This window comes from Ochotona curzoniae, unplaced genomic scaffold (assembly GCF_017591425.1).
Source record: "Ochotona curzoniae isolate NIBS_2020 unplaced genomic scaffold, NIBS_Ocur_1.0 contig_1274, whole genome shotgun sequence".
Taxonomy (NCBI): domain Eukaryota; kingdom Metazoa; phylum Chordata; class Mammalia; order Lagomorpha; family Ochotonidae; genus Ochotona; species Ochotona curzoniae.
The window spans coordinates 30,683,562-30,704,675 of NW_024465023.1; the positions used below are offsets into that span (position 1 = coordinate 30,683,562).

Sequence of the window (21,114 nt, forward strand, 5' to 3'; positions counted from 1 at the left end):
TGGGCACTGGTTCAGGTCCCAGAGGCTGCTCTTCTCAGATCTGTGCTAACAGCTCAGGAAAGCAAGGGAAGATGGTCCAAGTCCTTGGGCCTCTGCTATGCACATGGGAGACCCAGAAGAAGCTCCTGCTTATGGCCATCTGGGAGTGAATCATTCAGTGGAAGATTTTCTCTCTCTCTCTCTCTTTCCATCTCTCTGTGCAACTATTTAAAACAAATCGGGCCTGGCGCGATAGCATAATGGTTAAGGTCCTTACCTTGAATGCTCCAGGATCCCATATGGGCACTGGTTCTAATCCCAGCAGCTCCACTTCCCATCCATCTCCCTGCTTGTGGCCTGGGAAAGCAGTCGAGGATGGTCCAAAGCCTTGGGACCTTGCACCTGCATGGGAGACCCAGAAAGAAGTTCCTGGCTCCTGGCTTCGGATAGGCACAGCACCGGTCGTTGTGGGCACTTGGGGAGTGAATCATCGGACGGAAGATCTTCCTCTCTGTCTTTCTTCCTCTCTGTACATCTGCCTTTCCAATAAAATAAATACATCTTTTAAAAAAGTAAAATCAATCAATCTTTAAAAACCAAGAAAATTGTTTTTATTTTTAAATTTTTAAAAGATTTGTTTCAAAGGCAGAATGACAGAAGGCATGGGAAACACAGAGGGAGAGAAAAAGAGCTTTCTTCTGTGGGTCCACTTCCCAAATGACTGCAGAAGCCAGAACTGAGCCAGCCTGAAGCCAGGAGCCTGGAACGCCACCTCAGTCTCCCACATGGGTGGCAGGAACTTGGCTTCATATACTGCCTCCCAGGAACATTAGCAGGGAGCTGAATGGGAAGCAGGGCAACCAGAATTCGAACCAGTCCTCCAGCGTGGGATGCAGACATCCAACCAGTGGCTTAACCCATTGTACCACAATGCCTACCACAATATTTGTAAAAAAAATTAATGAATTAGCTATTATTCATGAAGCAGAGAGACAGAGAGAAGGGAGAACATGCTTTCACCCATTGATTCACTCCTCAAATGCTTGCAAAAAGGCCAGGGACTGGGCCAGATTGGATTTAGGGTTGGTAACTCAATCCAGGTCTCCCACTCACACATGGGTGGCAGGCACCTAGCCACTGGAGTCCTCCTTGCTGTTTCCTGGGCTGTGATAATCCTAACGTTCAAAGCAGTCATCCTCTCTCCCCCTTTTCCTTCCCTCTATTCCTCTTCCTTTTATTTTTCTCCATAACAATTGTGACAATTCACATATTAATTTTAGGGTGGGAGTTTTTGTCTGTTCACTTCTGATGAGCTATCAGTGTCTAGAACTAGCCCAGGCACATAGCAGGCTTTCAGTAAAGCACTTGGTGATCCTTTCCAGGGCTGTGGCACAGCAAGTAGATGATGAATGCTGGAGCCTAGCTCTTAGGCAGGTTTGCCTGGGTTCCAGTCCTGACTGTATCCTAATTAGCAACATACTTAAAAGTCTCCATGCCCTAGTTTTCTTATCAGGTGCGATAGAGGGCCCGTGGAGCTGTTGATAAGTATAAAGGCCATAAAACATTGTCTGGTAAATAAGTGTTATGGAAGCATTTGTTATAACACTATGCATGTAGAGTTAAGATTTAGATCTCTAGAGTTTCTAAAGTCTTCCAATATGTTTTCTTACAGATGTCCATGTTCAAAGTCTTTTCCTGTGCTTCTGCTCACTCACAGACTTGCATGATCATCCTGTAGTTTGGTTATCTCCAGTGGCCTGGCTCTCCATCTGTAACCTTGGATGTTTCCTTGTGTACTCTCTCCTACAGTCGGTTTGAAGCTGCTAAATAGTAATCTCACTGGTCCCTGGTTACCCAATCTATACACACAGTGGGTGGAGCTAGCTAATGTCCAAGGGCCTTTCTAGTTCTGACAATCTTCCAGGGTGGGAGGAGGGGCAGGTCCTACCCCTTCGCACTACCCCCCTGGGATATGCCCTCTGGCTGCCAAGGTAAAGGGTGACAGAGTCAGCTGGGCTCAGCCTCAAGGGGACCGGGTAGGAGATGTGCCAAAGTTTTCGGGGAGTGGTAGTGATGGGCTGTAGGCAGGTCGGGGGAGACATCCGAGGAGAAGAATGTTGTATATACACAGACACTGGAACCAGGGTGAGGGGAGATGGAGGCAGGCATCAGGGGTCAGACAGCCTTCTAGCTAGAGGCATAGCTGTGATGGGAGCTGAGGAGACACTTTGGGGCTGGGCATCTCCCCACTCTGGCTGGTGCTGCTAAGCTGCCACCCTCTCCAGCTAAGCAGGTTCTGAAGATCATGGTTGGCTGCAGAATGCCAACATCCAAGCCCATTGACTGCCCTTTTGGATCCCAACACTCTTCGTTGCTCACCATTCCCCAGATTGGACCAAGACAGCTCCAGTAAGGGTGAGCATCCGAAGGAACTCCTTTCAGTCTTCCGTTTAGTCCTTCAGTCACTGCTCCCCCTCTTCTCTACTTATTTGGTCTTCAGTCAGGGCTGTGGAGGCAGCAAATTTTTTTCTCCCTCCAGGGGGACCATGAGCAGTGTGGAATTCTCACTGTTCTGATCCCTGGACCCCAGCCCAGGTCTCGGCGATGGTGAAGTGGAGCTAGACTGCTGGTTTGATGAGGAGTTCAAGTTCATCCTGCTACCTGTGAGCTGTACAATTGTCTTTGTGCTGGGCCTGGGCATCAACACCCCAGCCCTCTGGCTCTTCCTCTGCTGCCTCCGATCATGGGGTGCAATAGCCACATACATGTTCCACTTGGCTTTGTCTGACACCTTGTATGTGCTGCCGCTGCCCGCCCTCATTTACTATTATGCAGCCTGCAACCATTGGCCCTTTGGCACTGGCTTCTGCAAGTTCGTGTGCTTTCTCTTCCACTGGAACCTCTACTGCAGCATTCTTTTCCTCATCTGCATCAGTGTGCATTGCTACCTGGGCATCTGCCACCCACTGTGGGTACTATACTGGGACCGCCTTTGCCTGGCAGGCCTTCTCTGCCTGGCAGTTTGGTTGGTCATGGCTGGCTGCCTTGTGCCCAACCTCTTCTTTGTCACAACCAGCACCAGTGGAGCCAGCATCCTGTGCCATGACACCATTTGGCTGGAGGAGTTTGGCTACTACGTCACTTCAGCTCGGCAGTCATGGGGATGCTCTTTGGCTTGCCTTGCCTGGTCACTCATGCTTGCTATGGGGTCATGGCCTGGCACCTGTATTGGCCCTTGCCTGGAGCTGTCAATTCAGCTTCTCGGCTCTGTTCTCTACACACCATCGTAGTGGTACTCAATGTCTTGACTGCTTTGTGCCTTTCCACATCACCTGCAGACAAGATTGGCAGAGGCTGATTGTTGAGTGCTGAACGTCGTCAATGTGGTCTAAAAAGTGACTCAGCCCCTGGCCAGTGCTAAAAGCTGCCTGGACCCTGTGCTCTACCTGCTCACTGGGAACAGCTGTCAGTTCCGGCAGCTCTGCATCACTGGCAGGCCTCAGTCCCCCACAGCTACTTCTTCCTGGCGCTGATGTCCCTACTTGAGGAAAGCACCTGCAGGTGGCCAGTCACTTCCCAGGATGGCTGCTGCCCTGCCCCTGCGGATGGCAGATCATAACTTTGGATGCTGGTAAGTGAGCAGGAAAGGCAGGGGTGGGAGTTGCTAATAGTGACACCAGATAAGTAAGGCTCTTGCTCCTCTTTTAGAGGCTCTGGAGAGAAGCTTCCCCATCTCCCCACCTCCAGCCCTGAGGGCTGGGAGCTTAGCAGGGAACTCCTGTGTGGCCCCATCTCTCTCATAAACCCCTCTGGGTGTCTTTTCCTCATGAGCCAAAGGCAGCAGTGCCTACTCCTCTGCCTCTGCTGCTTCTTTCTTTTTGGACTCTGTCCATTCTTGGAGTCATGGGGTCTGCTTCTGGATCCTTGCAAGGCTCCCTGGAATCTTTGTCCCCTGTCCCATCTCTCTCTCACATAGCTTGTGTTTCTCTGGCCCCACCAGACAGAACATACAACTGGAAAGGCAGAGAAGGTGGACTCTTTTGGGGATCAGCCTGGCTCATCTGATGGCGATAGCTAGGATCGAGTGGATGTGAGGACCCTGGCATACCCAGATGCTGAGGCTATACCAGCCATAGCACCTATGCCCACCTCCTGGTTTTCCTTCAAAGACAAGCCAGTGCACAACCCAAGAGAGACTGCATGCCAGAGTGCCCACATACAGCTGAATGCTTTGTCCTGTTGAGCTGGTATGCAACCATGGGATAGAGTTCTAGCGTGGGAGTTCCCCCCACCCCGCTTAGTGGCAGGGGAAGGTCCCAAACTGATTATAACAGCCTTTGAAATACAAGGGGCTGGGCCTCCTGAAAAGCTGCTTGTTGAGACCATGCTGGGCAGCTCTCCTGTGCTCGCTGCATGACTGAATGGCTGGGCTGGAAGGAGGAGCTCATGAGTTCTGGCACCTAGGGTCAGAACAAGTTTTCACAGGACAGGGATGGGTGGTGGCAGGAACTGACGCCCAAGGGTGGCTCTTTCCTAGTCACTCCCTGTTCTCTTGTCCCTGTCCCAGATAAATGAGAAATCTAGTACTAACTCTTTCAGATCAGACTTCTGGACTTGCAGGCCATGGTGGAGTGCTGAGTATCAGCAGGGTTCCCCTCTGAGTTTGCCACCTACTGACTCCCCTGTCTCTCAAGTTCAATGGATTGGGTAGGCCTGGTGGAATTTGAGACATTGACACCTGCCTCTTGGGAGTGAGGATTTCTGAACAGTGGAGATGCCTGAGAAGGGGACTCCTTCTGAAATTGCTCCTGACTCCCACTGCAGCTTGCCTTTCTTTCATCCTGTCTACACTGATTTGTCACTTATTTCCTATTGTCTAGTGATACAAAATTGTTCTTGGCCTCTGAGGAATCTTTCTTGGAGAGTTAAGAATGGGTCTGGGGCCCGGCGGTGTGGCCTACCGGCTAAAATCCTTGCCCTGAATGCGCCAGGATCCCATATGGGTGCCGGTTCTAATCCCGGTAGCTCCACTTCCCTTCCAGCTCCCTGCTTGTGACCTGGGAAAGCAGTGGAGGATGGCCCAAAGCCTTGGGACCCTGCACCCGCGTGGGAGACCTGGAGGAGGTTCCTGGCTCCTGGCTTCAGATCGCCATTGTGGTCACTTGGGGAGTGAACCATCGGATGGAAGATGTTCTTCTCTCTGTCTCTCCTCTATGTATATCTGACTTTCCAATTAGAAAAAAAAAAAAAAGAATGGGTCTGGACTGCAGAAAGGAAATGACTTCTTTGTCCTACTTTGTCCTCTTGTCCCCCTTTCATTCTCTGATGGTTCCCTCCTTCTTTCTAGGCCCCAGCCTGCTACCCAGGACCCTTCTTTCATTGGAAATAACTTGAAGTGGCCTTCTTCTCTCTTCACTCCTCACTGATCATGAAGTCGGAAGTCTCATGACTATTGCCTAGAGTGTCTCTCACCTCTCTCTCTCTCTCTCTCTCTCTCTCTCTCGCCTATGACCACAGCCTCCTTGCCATCAGCTCTCATGCCCTCCAGCCCCACTCAGGAAAGCAGTTGTCTCCATTAGAACTAACTCAGCTTCCTTCATTTCTTAACTGCCTAGGCCTCCTGGTCTGCTGCTTTGTGGACTGCATTCTCTTGCCTACTAAGTTGAAAACACTTTGACTTTCACCATGATCTAACCTTCTCCTCATTCCTGGGACTGCGTAGCAGATCAAGCCACAGCACAAGAATGGCTTGACTTACTAAAATTTCATGACCTGAAATTTCACCTAAGCCCTCATTCCTCTTAACCTGCTGCATTCCTGACAAATATTTCACAGCAGCTCTTTCCTATCTTTTATAGTTTCTCAAGGTACCGATCTCATCACATCTTATGAGTTACTTTGCTTCTACAAAACATATATGGTATCTCAACTTTCCTCTGTTTTGTTTGTGATAACTCTGCTTTTATTTCTGCCTTGTCTTTGTTCCTTTTTGTCGGGTAGTTTCAGAGTAAGAGATGATTCTTTTTTTTTTTTCCTTTTTTTTTTTTAACATTTCCAACCTCTTCTATCAGGTCCCATCTTAAAAACAAACAACGAAATCTAACCTGATAAACACAAAACATCACCATTGGACCTTTAAATCTGCATGGCTCTTCCACCTGCAAGTCTACCCACCTTTGTTCACTTAACTGGCAGATTTCTAGAAAGAAGCCTACTTACCTCATTTACTCACCACACAATGACCCCTTACTTCACTGAATCTTGTTTTTTTCCTACACTTCCCTGTACTTAGAACACAAATGACCTCTTAAGCAAGATCGTTAACACTCTTTTCTTTATTTGCATCATTTTTCATTTCCTTGCTTCAGTGGTAACTGTTTTTTGTCCTCTTTAAAGCTTTTTATAGAAAACATTAAAAAAGTCAAATGTGGTACCATTAAAGGAACTTCTGAAAGGAAATACCTATACTTCCAAATGATTATTTTCCAGTCAATTATTTTCATTTATCTGTCTTCTATTCTTTTTCAGCTCATGTTCAAATATCTGATTCATAGACATGCGATTATCATAATGTACATATTTTTTAAGAAAAGATTTACTTATTTTTAAGTGGAAAGACAGATATACAGAGAGAAGGAGAGACAGAAAGATCTTCCATCTGATGATTCAGTCCCCGATTGGTCGCAACGGCCAGAGCTGAGCAGATCCAAGGCCAGAAACCAGGAACTTCCTCTGAGTCTCCCCTGTGGGTGTGAGGGTCCCAAGGCTTTGGGCCATCCCCTACTGCCTTCCCAGGCCGCAAGCAGGGAGCTGGATGGGAAGTGGAGCAGCCAGTACATGACCTGGCACCCACATGAAGTCCTGGCACTTGCAAAATGAGGATTTAATCACTGAGCCATTGTGTAGGGCCTGATTTATATATTTTTAAAAATCCTGTTCTTCAAAAGCTATTGTGGGGGTGGTGTTGTGCCACAGTGAGTTAAACCATTACTTGTAATGCTGGCATCCTATACTGGAGTGCTGGTTTGAGTCCTGGATGCGTTGCTTCTGATCCAGCTCTTGGCTATTGCTCCTGGGAAAGCAGTAGATGATGACCCAAGTGCTTGGGCTCCTGCCCTCCATGTGAGAGTTCCTGTCTCCTGATTTTAGGCTGGTTTACCCCCTGGACATTGCTGTCATTTGAGAACTGAACCAGAGGATGAAAGATTTTTCTCTCTGTTTCTCCCAAACCCCTGTCTCCTGCCCTTTCCATAACTCTTTCATATAAATTATAATAAATCTTTTGAAAATCGTGTTGTAAACATTCTGCCTCCTATTATAATATCTCATATTTATCATTTTAATGATACCATTAAACAGTATCTATCACTGGTTGATATTTTATTTAACTATTCTATTATTGCATATTCAGTAATGCATATTTTCTGTGCTTTATGTATCTTAATGCTTAAGGCTTTTCTTCTTTGTAGTTCCGTCTTTAGGACAAGTTCCCAGGAGTGGGATTTGCAGAACTAAGAGTGTAGCCACTTTTATACATTATGACTTCCAAAAGGGCTGCACACAATTTTAGTGTCACAATGATACATGAGTGTTCCAGTTCCCTTGCAATTTTAGCATTGGTTTTTATAGGAAACCTTTTTGGATGGTTAATAATTAGTGTGTTAATTTCATTTCTTTGTTTACTCATGGAATTGAACGCTTGCTCACATGGTTACTCATTACATCCTTCTCCAATAGACGTCTTAGTGGCATTCTTTTTAAAAAATAATATTTTAATAATATTCTTTTTAAATAACATCTATTTTGTTTATTTATCTATTTATTGTTTGAAAGGCAGATTTACAGAGAGAAGAAGAGACAGACAGAAAGACAAAGAAAGATCTTCCATTCACTGATTCACTCCCCAAATGGCTGTGATGGCTGGAACTGAGCCTACCAGAAGCCAGGAACCAGGAGCTTCTTCTGGGTCTCCCACATGGGTGCAGGGTTCCAAGGCTTTGGGCCGTCCTCGACTGCTTTCCCAGGCCACAAGCAGGGAGCTGGATGGGAAGTGGAGCTGCTGGGATTAGAACCAGCGCCCATATGGGATCCTGGCGCATTCAAGGCGAGGACTTTAGCAGCTAGGCCACGCCTCTGGGCCTGAAAATTAAAATGTTGAAGGCTGAAAGTACAGCCCAACATCCTATTTGTTATTTGTAAATCATTAGTGATCTGCCCAAATGTTGCTGCCCAGCTTGCGTTGTGTACTTCCGCATGGTTCTCCTATTCACTCTGATTTGTGTGTAGGCTGCATCTTATCAGATTGCATTCAGCCTCCTCTGGTTTCTAACATGCTCAAGTTAACTGTAATGATTTCAACTCTTATTCTACATCATTGACTGGTATGGATATATAAAACATTGAATCCTAGGGGAACAAATGCAAAGCAAAGGCAAGACCACGAGCAGAGTCTATCATAGTGTATTGGAGTCATATTTGATTGGATGTGTGTGGTATGATTCATTTGGAAAGGAGGTTTTTAATTTCCTTTTTACCTTATTTATAAAAAATAATGTGCTTTTTATGAACTTTGTGCTTTGGTTTTGGGAGGTTTTTGAATTTGGTTCTAGTTTGTAGTATGATTTTCAAATCAGAATGTATATTTTCCCCTTTTCCTAATAAAAAAGCAAAATATTTTTCCTGTACCCTTATGGAAGTAATGCAACAGGACTGCATTTGACTGCATGTTACAGAAATCCTGGATCTCCGTCATATATGGAGTTTTTAAGAAAAGCTCATCTAATAGAAGCCGAGTGTATAATCCTGAGTACAGTGGCTGGAGAGAATAATGAAGAAGGAGGAAGGAGGACGGGTAGGCTAATGGGTACTAAGTTCTTGTTAGATAGAAGTAAGAAGTTATGGTATTCTATTGCATAGTAAGGTGACTGTAATTAATGGTACTGTACTATATGCTTGCTTTTTAGAGCAAGCTAAAAGGAGGGCTTTGAATGTTTTCATCATACGGAAATGATAAATATTTCAGGAGATTCATGTGTATATCCTGATTTGAACATTACATAGTGAATCTATGTTTTAAAATATTACATGGCACCTCATATGTGCGATTTTTATGGGTTTGTTAAAAATGTGTTTGTTAAAAGGACTTCTAATATGGGAACTCAACAAAACAGACATTTTTGTTGTTGTTGTTTAAACAGAAAATTCCCAGGTGGGAAGTTCAGGGTAGACATAGCTACTCAAGAAAATCTTTACAGGTTCTTGCATTACCATTTTCTTAGTGTCGCGCCCATAATCTGCACGGGAGGAAAGAGCTAAGAGCATAAGCATAGGGCTAAGGAATCTGGCATAGTAAATGCCATTTTGTTCACCAGAATAGCAATAGCCTTTCCAAAAACTTCTAACCAGTAGACTTGTGCTTATACTTCAATGGCCAAAGCTAGGTCATGTGGCCACTCCCAGCTATGTGTACGGGAAGTTGGATGCATTTTTGCCCCAAAGTTGAGATTCTCTGAGTGAGGAAGATGGAGGGAATGGGTATTGTGTACAAGACTAGCAGGGACTGTTATGTCCTATTTCTGATGTACAAGCAAGGTTTCCCATGGCAACTTTCTGTAACACAAGCTCCTTTCTGAGAAAGCCAAAGTTGCAAAAGCAAGATTAGCAACATACAGGTTTTTTTTTTTTAAATTCATATCCATTGTGAAATTAAGTAAGTTTTTGAAACCCAGAAAATTAATGAATCTTGGGTTCAACAATTTAAACTCCTCCAGATTATTTCGAATGCATTGTGTACACAGTCTTATAGTCTGACGTCATCACACCCTTTTTACATGCAAAGCCTTACATGATAAAGTCTTCATGTGAGGATGATACGTAGTCATTCAGCAATATGTCATCCAAAAGACTGAGCATTCATGCAAAAGACTGAGCTCCTTGAGGACACGGTAGGTGTCTGACCTATTTCTGTGTCTCTCCCAGTGCCTCACACATAACATGTCATCAGTAAATATTATTGAAGTGATTACAGAGTGAGTCCCTGAGATTTCCAAGAAATACCTGTCAGGTCAGGGCACTAGGTTATCAAGAAAGATTCAGGCCTGAAGTAGTTAAGGATCAGTCAATCTAGTAGGTGAGAAGATAATAGAAAAACAAAGTGGTCAGTAGTTGATTTGAAAGAATATTTGCAATTGATACTTCACATGGTGGTTTCAGATGTTTTTTGTGACCTTTTATGTCTCTTTTGACATTGTATAAAATTTAGTTTTTGAAATTTTCTTCATTTATGAAACCATCACCAATCCAGCAGGACTTGGCATAACTATGTAAAGATGAAGTGAAAATAAAATTCCAAAAAAGAAGAAGAATCTCGCATCTGAAAAATTACAGATTCCTTTTATTCAGTTCACCAAGATTGTTTTTGATGATTACAAAAGAAATGTGTTCTCATCACAGAAGGACCAGAAAACACAGACATGCCAAAAGAATCCCATCTGGGTAGGCAAAACTTCCCCTTCCTCTGGACACAGAAAACAATAACCACATGAAATAATTTGATCAATTAGCCTTCATCAAAACATTTTTAAAATTTCCTGGAGACAAATCTCCAGCAAGGAAAAATTCCAAATAAATCCTGTTGGTGCTGCCCCCTTGGGGAAGGGAGCATATCCCCTGGCTTCCTACTTTGGGACTTCTCACTGTGACTTCTTTTCAAGGAGCAGTGTGGAAGGGTGTGAGGATTGGGGCAAGGGGAAGAGTAACTACACCAACTCAGTCACATGACAACATCAATGCTGCTAAGTCATTTTGGTAATATGTATCCCAACTATGATGGGATGCCAATGGCACTTTCCCTGCTTAAAACCCGTAACTAGGGCTAGTGCACTAGCATAGTGTGCTAATCCTCTGTCATGTGGTGCTGTTTTGCACCTTGGCTGCTCCACTTCCAGGCCAGCATGCTGCCTGTGGCCTTGGAAAGCAATGGAAGATGGCCCAAAGCCTTGGGACCCTGCACCCATATGGGAGACCTGGAAGAAGTTCCTGGCTTCTGGCTACGGATCGGCAGAGCTCCAGTTGGGGAGTAAAGCCAGAAATGGAAGATTTTTCTGTCTCTCCTTCTGTCTATAAGTCTGACTTTCCAATAAAAATAAATCTTAGAAGGGAAAACTCATAACTCCAGTCTAATCATGGAAAACAAACAAACAAGCAGACAAACAAACAAACAAAACCAGGCAAATCCCAATGCAGAACTATCCCGCAAGGTACTTGACCAGTTCTCTTTAGAAGAATTGAGGCCACTGAAAAACACATTTTCAATTTCTCGTACATCTAAAATTATTCCATCACTAAATTCTATGAGAACACAAACACTTTCTCATTGAAGGAAACATTGATGGATGTCAGACTGGTGGAAAATCTTCACAATATACTTATCTGACAAAGTACTCTTGTCTAAGATATATAAATGACTGCTGCTAAAATGTAACAATGAAAGTGCAAACTCATAAAGTAGGCTAAAGAGGTAAAAAGATGCTTTAAGAAAAAAGCTGTATGAATGCCTGCTAAACAAGTGAAAAAGTGCTCAGCATCATTAGTCATCAAGGAACTGAAAATTCACACCATGATGAAATAACACTGCACAGTTGCCAGAGTGATGAAAATTAAAAAGATTGATAATACCAAATGTTCGTGAGAGTGTGAAGCAGCCCAAAATTTCATATTTTAGTCCTTGTTGATGGGAGTGTGAAAAAAAATGGTACAATCACTTTGGGGAAAAATTTGTTAATTTGTTGTAAAACTAACCATCTTCCACTTATTCCATTAACCCAGAAATGAGATTGCCAGGTATTAACAGAGGGAAATATATGTCCATGGCAAGATGTTCATTGTAAATTCGTTTATAATTGCCCGAAATTGGAAGTATTGCATGTGCCTAAGGAACAGGCTAGTAGAGTACAGTATATTTAAACTATACAGTAATAACAAGAAATGAACCACTGAGTTACACAACAGTATGATTGCATCTTGGAAATATTAGGCAGTGTGAAATGAGCCAGACATAAAGAGTGTGTACAGCATGAATTCCATTTACTTGGGGGAAAAAGGTGGACAAAATGAATATATACTCATATATGTGGCTTTACAAATCCTTTTTGTGCACCCAGATAAACTTATCTTTTAATTCATTTTTTTTCCATGAACTTTTTGCAGTCACCATTGAAGTCCACTCCATAATGGTTGGGCCTCAATGGTGAATTCTCTTGTTTTTTTAAAGAGCAGTTGCATGAGCTATTTTTAGCTTTGGTAATGTGGGGGTGGGGGGAGGCAAGCAAGAGGGGAATCAGAAGCAAATACACAGTGGTTAGTTTTTGGGCTATTATAATCCTTGCAAATTCCTGAGTTGTTACAGCCAACATTTCCTTATCTCCTTCCTTATCCTCAGCATTCTGGACTTTACCTGACTTTGCTGTTCCTGAGAAACCTGCTGTCTTGCTAAGTGACTGCTGTGTTCTGCATGTGAGCTTGGTTTTTATTCATAGAAAGGCCGACCAGTTTCCACTTTACTATCACATGCCAGGCCCTGATCTAGACATTGGGGATACTAAAGCAAAATACAGCATTTCTGCTCTCAAGAAACATTTAAGCTATGATGAAATTTCTGCGTAGAAGCAAATTATGCTGTAGTACATTATGCTAAGTCCCAGTGTAGAGACAAGTTAAAGGTGGTGGAAGAATTAAGGAGCAGATAATTCATTGTGCTTAGTAAAGTTTTCATTGAGAAGCAGTATTTGGTGTTATCACAGAACATTAACCCCCAAACTAGCTGGAGGTGTGCTATAGAACCCCAAACCAGGATCCTCTCGGCTGATATGCAAAAAGCCAATCACTAACATCAGTGTGGTGGAAGAAATTAGGTATTTATTGCAATGTGCCAGGCAGCCTTCATTTCATTTCTAGGCTCCCTGAAGGAGATAGGGGTGAAAGTTTTTATAGCTTGAGATTTGGGCTCAGAGGCATGTGTTCAGCTCATGTTCAAAGCTCATGGTTGATCAGTGGTGCTCATGATCTTTCTTTGGTTGGTCAGTGGCATGTGTAGGTTAAGGAATTTTTAATGGTTTCAATTGGTCTGGGCAGGGGACTTGCCTCAGATCTGGAATTTTCCTACCTGAACCTGGAATTTCCCTGTCTCATCCTGGAATTCCCCTATACAAGCTACTTGGGGTAATACTGGCCAAGGAGGTTTCATTTACTGGGGAAGCAAATGACTCTTATAGACTCCTAGCTAGACAGGGACTGGGGCAGGTGGGCAGGGAGTACTATCTGGAGCTGAGTCACAGAGGACCTGAGAAAAGTCAAACTGACTTCTATGTAGGACTTCTGTTTTTGGTGACTTAACTTTCACCCAGTTAACCAATCAGAAAAGTCACTCATCAATTTTCTTTATATCTCCAGTTTTGACAACTTAAATCTGTGATTGGAAACTTCTCAATGTCTCATTTGCATTCCTCTTAAACCAATCAGGCTCTGCTAGCTCCCTGGCTGGCTCATGTTGAATCCTCCATTTATATATTTTCTGATCAAGCACAAGAAATTCCTTTTTTCCCCCATGAAAACCTTTATACTGGGATTGGCATTGTGGCATAGTAGAGTAAAAGCTACCATTTGTGATATTGGCAACCTATATAGGCACTTATTCATGTCCTGACTACTCTATTGCCTAACCAGCTTCTTGCTAATAACCTGGAAAAAGCATTTATAGATGGCCCAAGAGTTTGAGATGTTTCTACTTCTGGTTTCAGCCTGGCCTGCTGCTGGCTGTTATGATCATTTAGGGAAGTAAACCAGTGGGTAAAAGATCTCTCCCTGTCTCCGTTTCTCTCACTATAACTGTGTCTCTCAAATAAGTAAATAAATCTTCTTAAAAAGATTTATTTTATTTTTGTTTGAAAGAGCTACAGAGAGAAGGAGAGATAGAGAAAGATCTTCCATCTGCTGGTTTACTCCTCAAATGGCTGCAATGGCTGGAGGTGAGTTGATAGGAAACCAGGAAGAAGGGGTTTCTTCTGGGTTTCCCACATGAGTGCAGGGTCACAAGGACATATAACCCCTTCTGTTGCTTCCCCAGGTGCATTTGTAGGTAGCTGAGTAAGAAGTGGTGCAGCTAGGACTTCAGCACATTGCCATGTGGGATGCCAGCATTACATGTGGCAAGTTAATGTGCTGCAGCACAATGCCTGTCTCTTTGAATCAAGTGCCTTTTATCCATCCCGTTGGTTTCCTTGCTGTGGGTCAAACTCTTTATGTTTCGGGACAGCAAATTATTACATGAAAATTTGTGTATGCATGTTTATAGCAGCACTATTTGTAATAATGAAAAGGAGGAAACAACTCACACATCCATCTACTGGTGAATGAATACAGAATACACAATCTATTGGGAACACACAATAGACTATTATTCACGCATAAAAAGTAATGATGTATGCTACAACATATATGAACCCTGAAAACCTGTTAAGAGAAAGAAGCTGGTCACAAAAGACCACATAGTATATTGTTCCATTTACATGAAATGTTCAGAATTGGCAAATCCATAAAGACAGAAAGTAGATTGCTGGTTGCCTGGGTCTGGGAGCTTTGGGGGAGACGAAGAGTGACTGCTAATGGGTACTGATCTTAGACAAAGGGTGCTGAAAAATGTCCCCAAACTGGACAAAATATGCTGAACTGTATACCTCGAACATGTTTGATTTACAGGATGCAAATTATTTCGCAATTTTAAAATCGTGTTAAGAGTAACAATGAACAAGGAGTGGTGGCTTCCTGGCCATCATTTAAGTCCTTCAGGGGTCCTTTGGGACCTGGGTGTCAGGCTCAGGAATGAGGGTCTCAGGGATACCCTGCTCTGGGGAATGACTTAGGGCGAAGGCGACAGGGAGCATTCTCCTGAGGACAGAGTGGCTACAAGGCAATCCTAATGCCCTCCCCCGCCCCACAGCTCCCTCAGCGCTCTTCTTCCCCCATGTCTCCCTTTGGTTAGTGTTGGCATTGAGTCTCCATTCCAAGACATGTGCTCTCATACTGTGGAGTATGTGGTCCCTGCAGTCACAGGAAAACCAGCTTTTGGGTCTCTGGGCAGCCATGCTGAGTCTTATGCTCATCAAAAAGCTTATGTAGGGCATCCATGTAGAGTGCGTGGTATTTATCCACCAGCTCCTGGCTTGGCTTTTCAACTTTGGGCAGTGATAGAGGCTCACCAACTACCAAGAGAGATGGGAAAAGAGAAGGAGTGTTAGAATCTCTTCTTCATTTTCTTCCTCCCCTCCCCTCCCCTCCCCTCCCCTCCCCTCCCCTCCCCTCTCCTCTCCTCTCCTCTCCTCTCCTCTCCTCTCCTCTCCTCTCCTCTCCTCTCCTCTCCTCTCCTCTCCTTTCCTTTCCTTTCCTTTCCTTTCCTTTCCTTTCCTTTCCTTTCCTTTCCTTTCCTTTCCTTTCCTTTCCTTCTCTCCCATCCTCTCATGCCCCATCTCAGCACTTAGTTTCTCCCCCTCAGGTATAATCTTCTTCCATGGGCAGAGGAGTGGGAAGGAATGACATGCAGGTAAAGAAAGGGCTAAGTAAGGTGGGGCTGGGGAGTAGGTAAAGCTGCTGCCTGCAGTGCTGTCATCCCATATAGGTGCTAATTTGAGTCCCAGTTGCTCCACTTCCAATCTAACTTCCTGCTAATGTTCCTGAGAAAGTAGTAGAGGGGACCCTGTACCTATGTGGGAAACCTAGAAGAAGCTCCTGGCTCCTAGCCCAGCTCCAGTCATTGCAGCCATTTTGGGGAATGAACCAGCAGATGGAATCTCTCTCTCTCTCTCTCTCTCTCTCTCTCTCTCTGTCTTTCTCTCTCCCTTTCCCCTCCCCATCATCTTTCACATTAAAAAAATTAAGTCTTTAAACAAAGGAGCTAACATGATCTTGGGGCTGACGATGACACTCACCCACAGTGACGATAGGTCGGGAGTATGGCAAGAGCCCAGTGGAGTCTTGGCTGAAGCCTTGTCCGTAGAAAACACAAAAATAGAAGCCAAAGACCCGGCGGAAGAAGCTCTGGAACTTATACATCCTGCTGTCCTTATGGAACAGCACTTGATCATACACCTCTGTTTCTCCAAAAGTGAAAGTGGGGACCAGATGAGCCCTGTAGAAAAACCCAGATTTAGCACTCAGACACAGGGTGGGATGGAAATCACCCTAGAGAAACATTTGATGCTAGTGAGCCCTTTTATATCATAAGCAAATCTCAGTGGGTTAGGGCAGTTCATCTTGTTCTAAACAGGGCTCCCTGGTTTAGGGTTCTCTTGTCCTGAAATATTCTAGGCCAATGAGAGTACTGTCTTGGGCAGGATACAAGAACCCAAAATGGGGGTGCAAGGTGGGAAGAGGGCTTGGGCAGGGGTCCCTGGAGGCTGACATTGTGAGAAGTTTCCAGAGGTGTCCAGGAGGGGAATGCGTGCCACTGTTCCTAGCAATAGGAAGCACAGATAAGAATGATTTCATCTAGATGTTCGTATACTAGAGTACTTCAACAAGTTCATGGAAAATAAAACCAAAAGATAAATTTATTTAGATGCAATTTTTAAAAATCCATGCATAGAAGGAGTCTTCAGAAAGTTCAAGGAAAAAATTTTCAAGCAGGTGTGATTATTAGTAATACCCTTAAGAAGATTCAGAATGATTAAATAACTTGTCCCAGAGGGCACAGTAAATACAAAACTAGGATTCTACATCAGACTCCTCCCTCCATATCCCACCTCTTGCCCTTATCATTGAAACACAGATGTCAATAACAGTATTGATAATGGGGTCATCATCTATATGCTAGTGCAACCCTAGACTGCCCCCCACCTCTGATACTGAACCTGAGGTGGCAGTTTAACTTCCTGGGAACTGGTCCAGCTGGCTCAGAAGGAGTCGATGATCTCAACCATTTTGAAATTCTATGCCCATCTCCCCTATTTAGCAATAGATTTCCTGAGGGCAAGACTCACATGTGATTCACCTTGGCATTGCCTGCAGGGTCAAGGCGCTCAGAAAAGGCCACCCACCCCTCCTATAGGGAAACACTTACCCATGCTGGAGGGCTGTGCGCACAAAGCCCTTGCGCTTCTGGAGAATGAGGGTGGTGGTGTTGGGCACGCTCTGCAGGGCCTCTCCCACACCTCCCACTACCACACCCACGAGGTTGCCAGTGCCATGGCTCAGCAGGTAGTCAATGGAGGGCTGGCTCACGGAGCACAAACCTGGGCGGAATCAAAGACCAGAAGAGAAGCAGCAGTTCAAGAGAAGAGCAGATGGCTCAGCGAGCACCCTCATCCTGCCTGTTCTCCATGGGCGTGTTTATATGCCCTGGGGTCCCAGGAGGAGGCTTGGTGAGATGGGGTTGAGGAATATGCAGGAGAGAAGGCTGCGGATCAACAGATCAAGCCTCACTTGGTGTTACTAGCTTCACTTCACAGCATGCAATGAATCAAAACTAAGGTAGGAAGGTCTCTGGTGGGATAAGCGGAAGGATTTTCTGACTCTCAATTGTTGTTCCTGATGAACCTCAGGCTGTGACAGGCTTTCTTTGCATGGTCTTACTGAGTCATCATATCACATCTGAGGTCAGACTATTTGTCAGTAGGACTAGTTTATATGGATCAGGGAAGTGAGGCTGTGAAGATTAGCTGGTCTGCCCAAGACCTCAGAGGAAGTGACAGAGGTTGGATTCAAATCCAGGCAATTTAGCTGCAGAACATATGTTTTGGACTAAGAGGCCACGATGCTGCTGAGTCAGTGTGGAGGAAATCGGGCTTAAAAGTAGAGAAATGCACCAAAAGCTCCAGCTAAATGTGGCCAGAAGCACCTTTGGCCATGAGGTAGTCCCTAATAATGGGGACCTTGAAGAACCAGGACAGCGTGGCCAGGTGAGGTGTGATGCCTGGGAAAGTTTTGGAGAAGCCTGTGGCCTCGGTGCAGAAGTTGCAAAAGGCGCCAAAGGTCAGGAGGCCATGAGGGTGGACGCCCATGAGGTAGTTGTTCTCAGGTGGCAGGTCTTGGGTCTTCAGGATCTGTGGGTAGGGGAGAGGAATGTCAAAGATGGGGACATGAGAGCATGAGGGAAGCAGAATGCAGACACCCCAGGGGTAATGGTGTTTTCCAAAGTGGAATTTTCCAATAGAGAGACCATGAGTGGACCTGGGGTGGGAGGGAAAGGAGGAAGGCAAGACGTTCTTCCCAGCCCTTGGGAAGCAGGGTAGGGTGCCAGGCAGCTAGAGCTGCCAGCCTCTTGCCTTTATCAGCATGCTTTATGCATGTTACTTATTTATTTTTTTCTATGAGCACCATCATTATGTGACAAAGGTCAGGAAGCTCTGCTCTAAAAATTAGGGAAGAGTTTGTAATCATCTCGAAGGACAGCCAGGATGGGCACAGCATTGCATTTTCAGAAACTTTTTTGGGTACTGTTCCTGCCCACCCCCCTCCCCCCTCCCTGGAACTTTTATTGAGCTCTGAAGAGCCTGCTTGCATAGTACCATGTCTGGGATGCCTTTCTTTATGCCCCCATCTAAGTTGTCTCTGTACTTTGAACCAGACTATAATTCTTCTCTTGTCTGCCCACTCCATTGTGTTGTGTCCCAGATAACAGCAAGAATGTCCAACGTATCCTAAGAGATTAGAGAGTGCTCCAGGGAGATGTGGGCTAGCCTGCACTGAGATTTCTCTAGGATGCTTGCCTTCCTTACAGATAATTTCAGCCATCTGATAGAGGTGCTTAGTAGTTTGGAAGTTGTGAAGGGTGCTGAGAAGAGATACTTACTGTAATGGGGAAATAGTCCCTCATGTATGTCCACAAATTCCAACTTCTTACCCAGGCTGAGCGTCTGCCACCTGAAACAAAATGATCAGCAGGGGATGACATCACAGTGTGCCATCAAGTAATTCCTACTCATCCAGGAGGCTCTGCTAGAAAAGAGGCAAAGAGAGAGATCCCAGGATGGTCCCGCTGGCTCAGCTCCTGCAGCTCTGAGAAATTAGATGAGAAACCTGTGGCTTGCTCTGTGATGCTTACTGGGCTTCAGATACAGGTGGAACATTCTTTATGGGTGCATGAATCTTACCTTGATCTGGGGTCTTCCAGTCCAGGAACAGCCAGACAAAGTAAAGCGCTGGGAGTGGCCACAAGCGTGTAAATAGCAGGGAAATGAACAACGGCTGCAAGATCCAAACTGACAAGGGATTGGGTCAGACTAAACTTGTGATACAGAACTTGACCATGTCCAGTCCCATTGCCAGCTCTCCATTCTAGCCAATCCTTTGGTATTGGCCCTCAGCACAATTGGGATCCTGCCCCATGCTTCACCTATGTCCTGCTGTCCTTCAACAGTGTCTCTTGGGACTGGCATTGTGGTGGAAAACAGGTTGAGTTGTCACTTATGACACCGATATTCCATTTCAGAGTGCTGGTTCGAGTCCCAGCTGCTTTGATTCCAATTCAGTTCCCTGCTAATGGAGAAACAGTGGATGATGGCCCAGGTAGTTGGGCCCCTGCACCCACACTGGAGGTCTAAAAGAAGCTGCTGGCTTCTCGTTTTGACCTGAGTCAGATCTGACTGTTGTGGCTGATTGGGGAATGAACCAGTAGACGGAAAATCTCTCTCTCTCTCTGTCTTTCTCTCTTCTACCACCCTATCTTTCTTTTTCTTTTCTTTTTTTTAAAAATATTTATTTTTGTTACAAAGTCAGATATACAGAGAGGAAGATCTTCCGTCCGATGATTCACTCCCCAAGTGACCATAACGGCCAGTACTAAGCTGATCCAAAGCCAGGAGCCAGGAACTTCCTCCAGGTCTCCCACACGGGCGCAGGATCCCAAAGCACTGGGCCGTCCTCAACTGCTTTCGTAGGTCATAAGCAGGGAGCTGGATGGGAAGTGGTGCTGCCGGGATTCGAACCAGCACCCATATGGAATCCTGGCACATTCAGGGTGAGGACTTTAGCTGCTAAGCCACGCCGCCGAGCCCCACCCTATCTTTCAAATAAACAAATGAATAATAAATCTCTTTTTACAAAATTTCTCCTATCATCTACTATACAAAAGCCCCTTTTCCTTGTCTGCCCACTTTCCCACCTAACTCCCTGCCCAGCCATCATCCTGCCACTAGCTCCTCTTGCATTGTTACTTCCACTTACCCACCATTGTTTTCGTTCTGTTTCTGTCACCTTCCCCGCTCATCACCCCTGACTCTTGGTTAAGTCACTAGCCAACCCTCCCATGCCCCCGTGCCATCCATATCACCCTCCACTTGGCCCACCCGCATCTGTGTCCCTCCACTATTTTCCATTCTCTTGCCGTTTCTCCAGTCCTTCCATCAACTCCTGTAGTACCCTTCCTAACCCCTTCTGGCTTGGAGCTCTCTGTGGAGCAAACACAGGCTAAGCCTGTAATGCAAATGCTTCCTCTGTCTTAGTCCACACCACAGCAAGGAGACTTGTCTGTGTGCTGTGGGTTTGTAAGTGGATGAAATGAGCTAGATCTAGCTACATCTATCAGGATCCTTTTCCTCTGCTCTGCCTGCTCTCACTCTTCCTTGGGGCTCTATCTTTCCTTACCCAGGATACTCACAGAGCTCAGGACTCTTTGGCTTTACCCTGTAGTGCCATCTCACATGATCCAAAGGCCAGAGATCAGGCTTCCCATAACCACCACAACCTCCTCAGCCCCTGTCCTGGTCTCTGCCTGTGCACATGCTTGGATTGGTACTTACAGATGGCAAGGTAGCTGAGGGGCCACTGCAGAAGCATCAAACTCTGGAAGTGATTCTGTTGCTTGCAACAAGGCATGATGTGCAGGAGCAAGTGAATGGCAGATTCCAGCACAGTGTTCCCAGCAGAAGTGCAACCAGCCTCTGGAAGCTCATTCAACACTCAATGCATAAGACTGACTGCTTGTACCTGCCCTCTCCCCTTCATGTCCTGCCTCACAACCCCCACCCACTGCAGGGGGGCAGGCTCTCTCAAGGGCCCAGCACTGCCCTATCCAGTCTGACTCCGCCCATCTGCCATTTGACTTGCTTTCCTTGGATCATTACCTCATCAGGATGGAGAAAGGAG

At 45.3% G+C, this 21,114-nt stretch overlaps 2 protein-coding genes across 2 annotated transcripts; one reads left to right on the forward strand and one right to left on the reverse strand.

Annotated features, from left to right (window-relative positions):
- Window positions 1-2,525: 2,525 nt before the first annotated feature.
- On the forward strand, window positions 2,526-3,512 carry P2RY4 (pyrimidinergic receptor P2Y4). The gene is given in 4 exon segments (XM_041003405.1): window positions 2,526-3,117; window positions 3,120-3,284; window positions 3,287-3,310; window positions 3,313-3,512. Coding segments are annotated over 4 exon segments (981 nt in total).
- An 11,569-nt stretch (window positions 3,513-15,081) lies between these two features.
- On the reverse strand, window positions 15,082-20,844 carry AWAT1 (acyl-CoA wax alcohol acyltransferase 1). Its single transcript, XM_041002218.1, has 7 exons — window positions 20,769-20,844; window positions 19,122-19,229; window positions 18,821-18,891; window positions 17,867-18,071; window positions 17,090-17,261; window positions 15,960-16,159; window positions 15,082-15,236 (listed from the first exon to the last, which is right to left on the reverse strand). Exons 1-7 carry the CDS (start codon window positions 20,842-20,844, stop codon window positions 15,082-15,084), a joined length of 987 nt encoding a protein of 328 aa, XP_040858152.1.
- Between the last annotated feature and the right edge of the window lie 270 nt (window positions 20,845-21,114).

Excerpts from the sequence above, each read along its gene's own strand:
- AWAT1 (XM_041002218.1), bottom strand. The coding sequence starts at position 20,844 with ATGCCTTGTTGCAAGCAACAGAATCACTTCCAGAGTTTGATGCTTCTG. Across the intron at positions 19,230-20,768 it reads CCTCAGCTACCTTGCCATCT|TTTGGATCTTGCAGCCGTTG; the intron begins GTAAGTACCAAT and ends ATCCCTTGTCAG. Across the intron at positions 16,160-17,089 it reads CGCACAGCCCTCCAGCATGG|GGCTCATCTGGTCCCCACTT; the intron begins GTAAGTGTTTCC and ends GTTTTTCTACAG.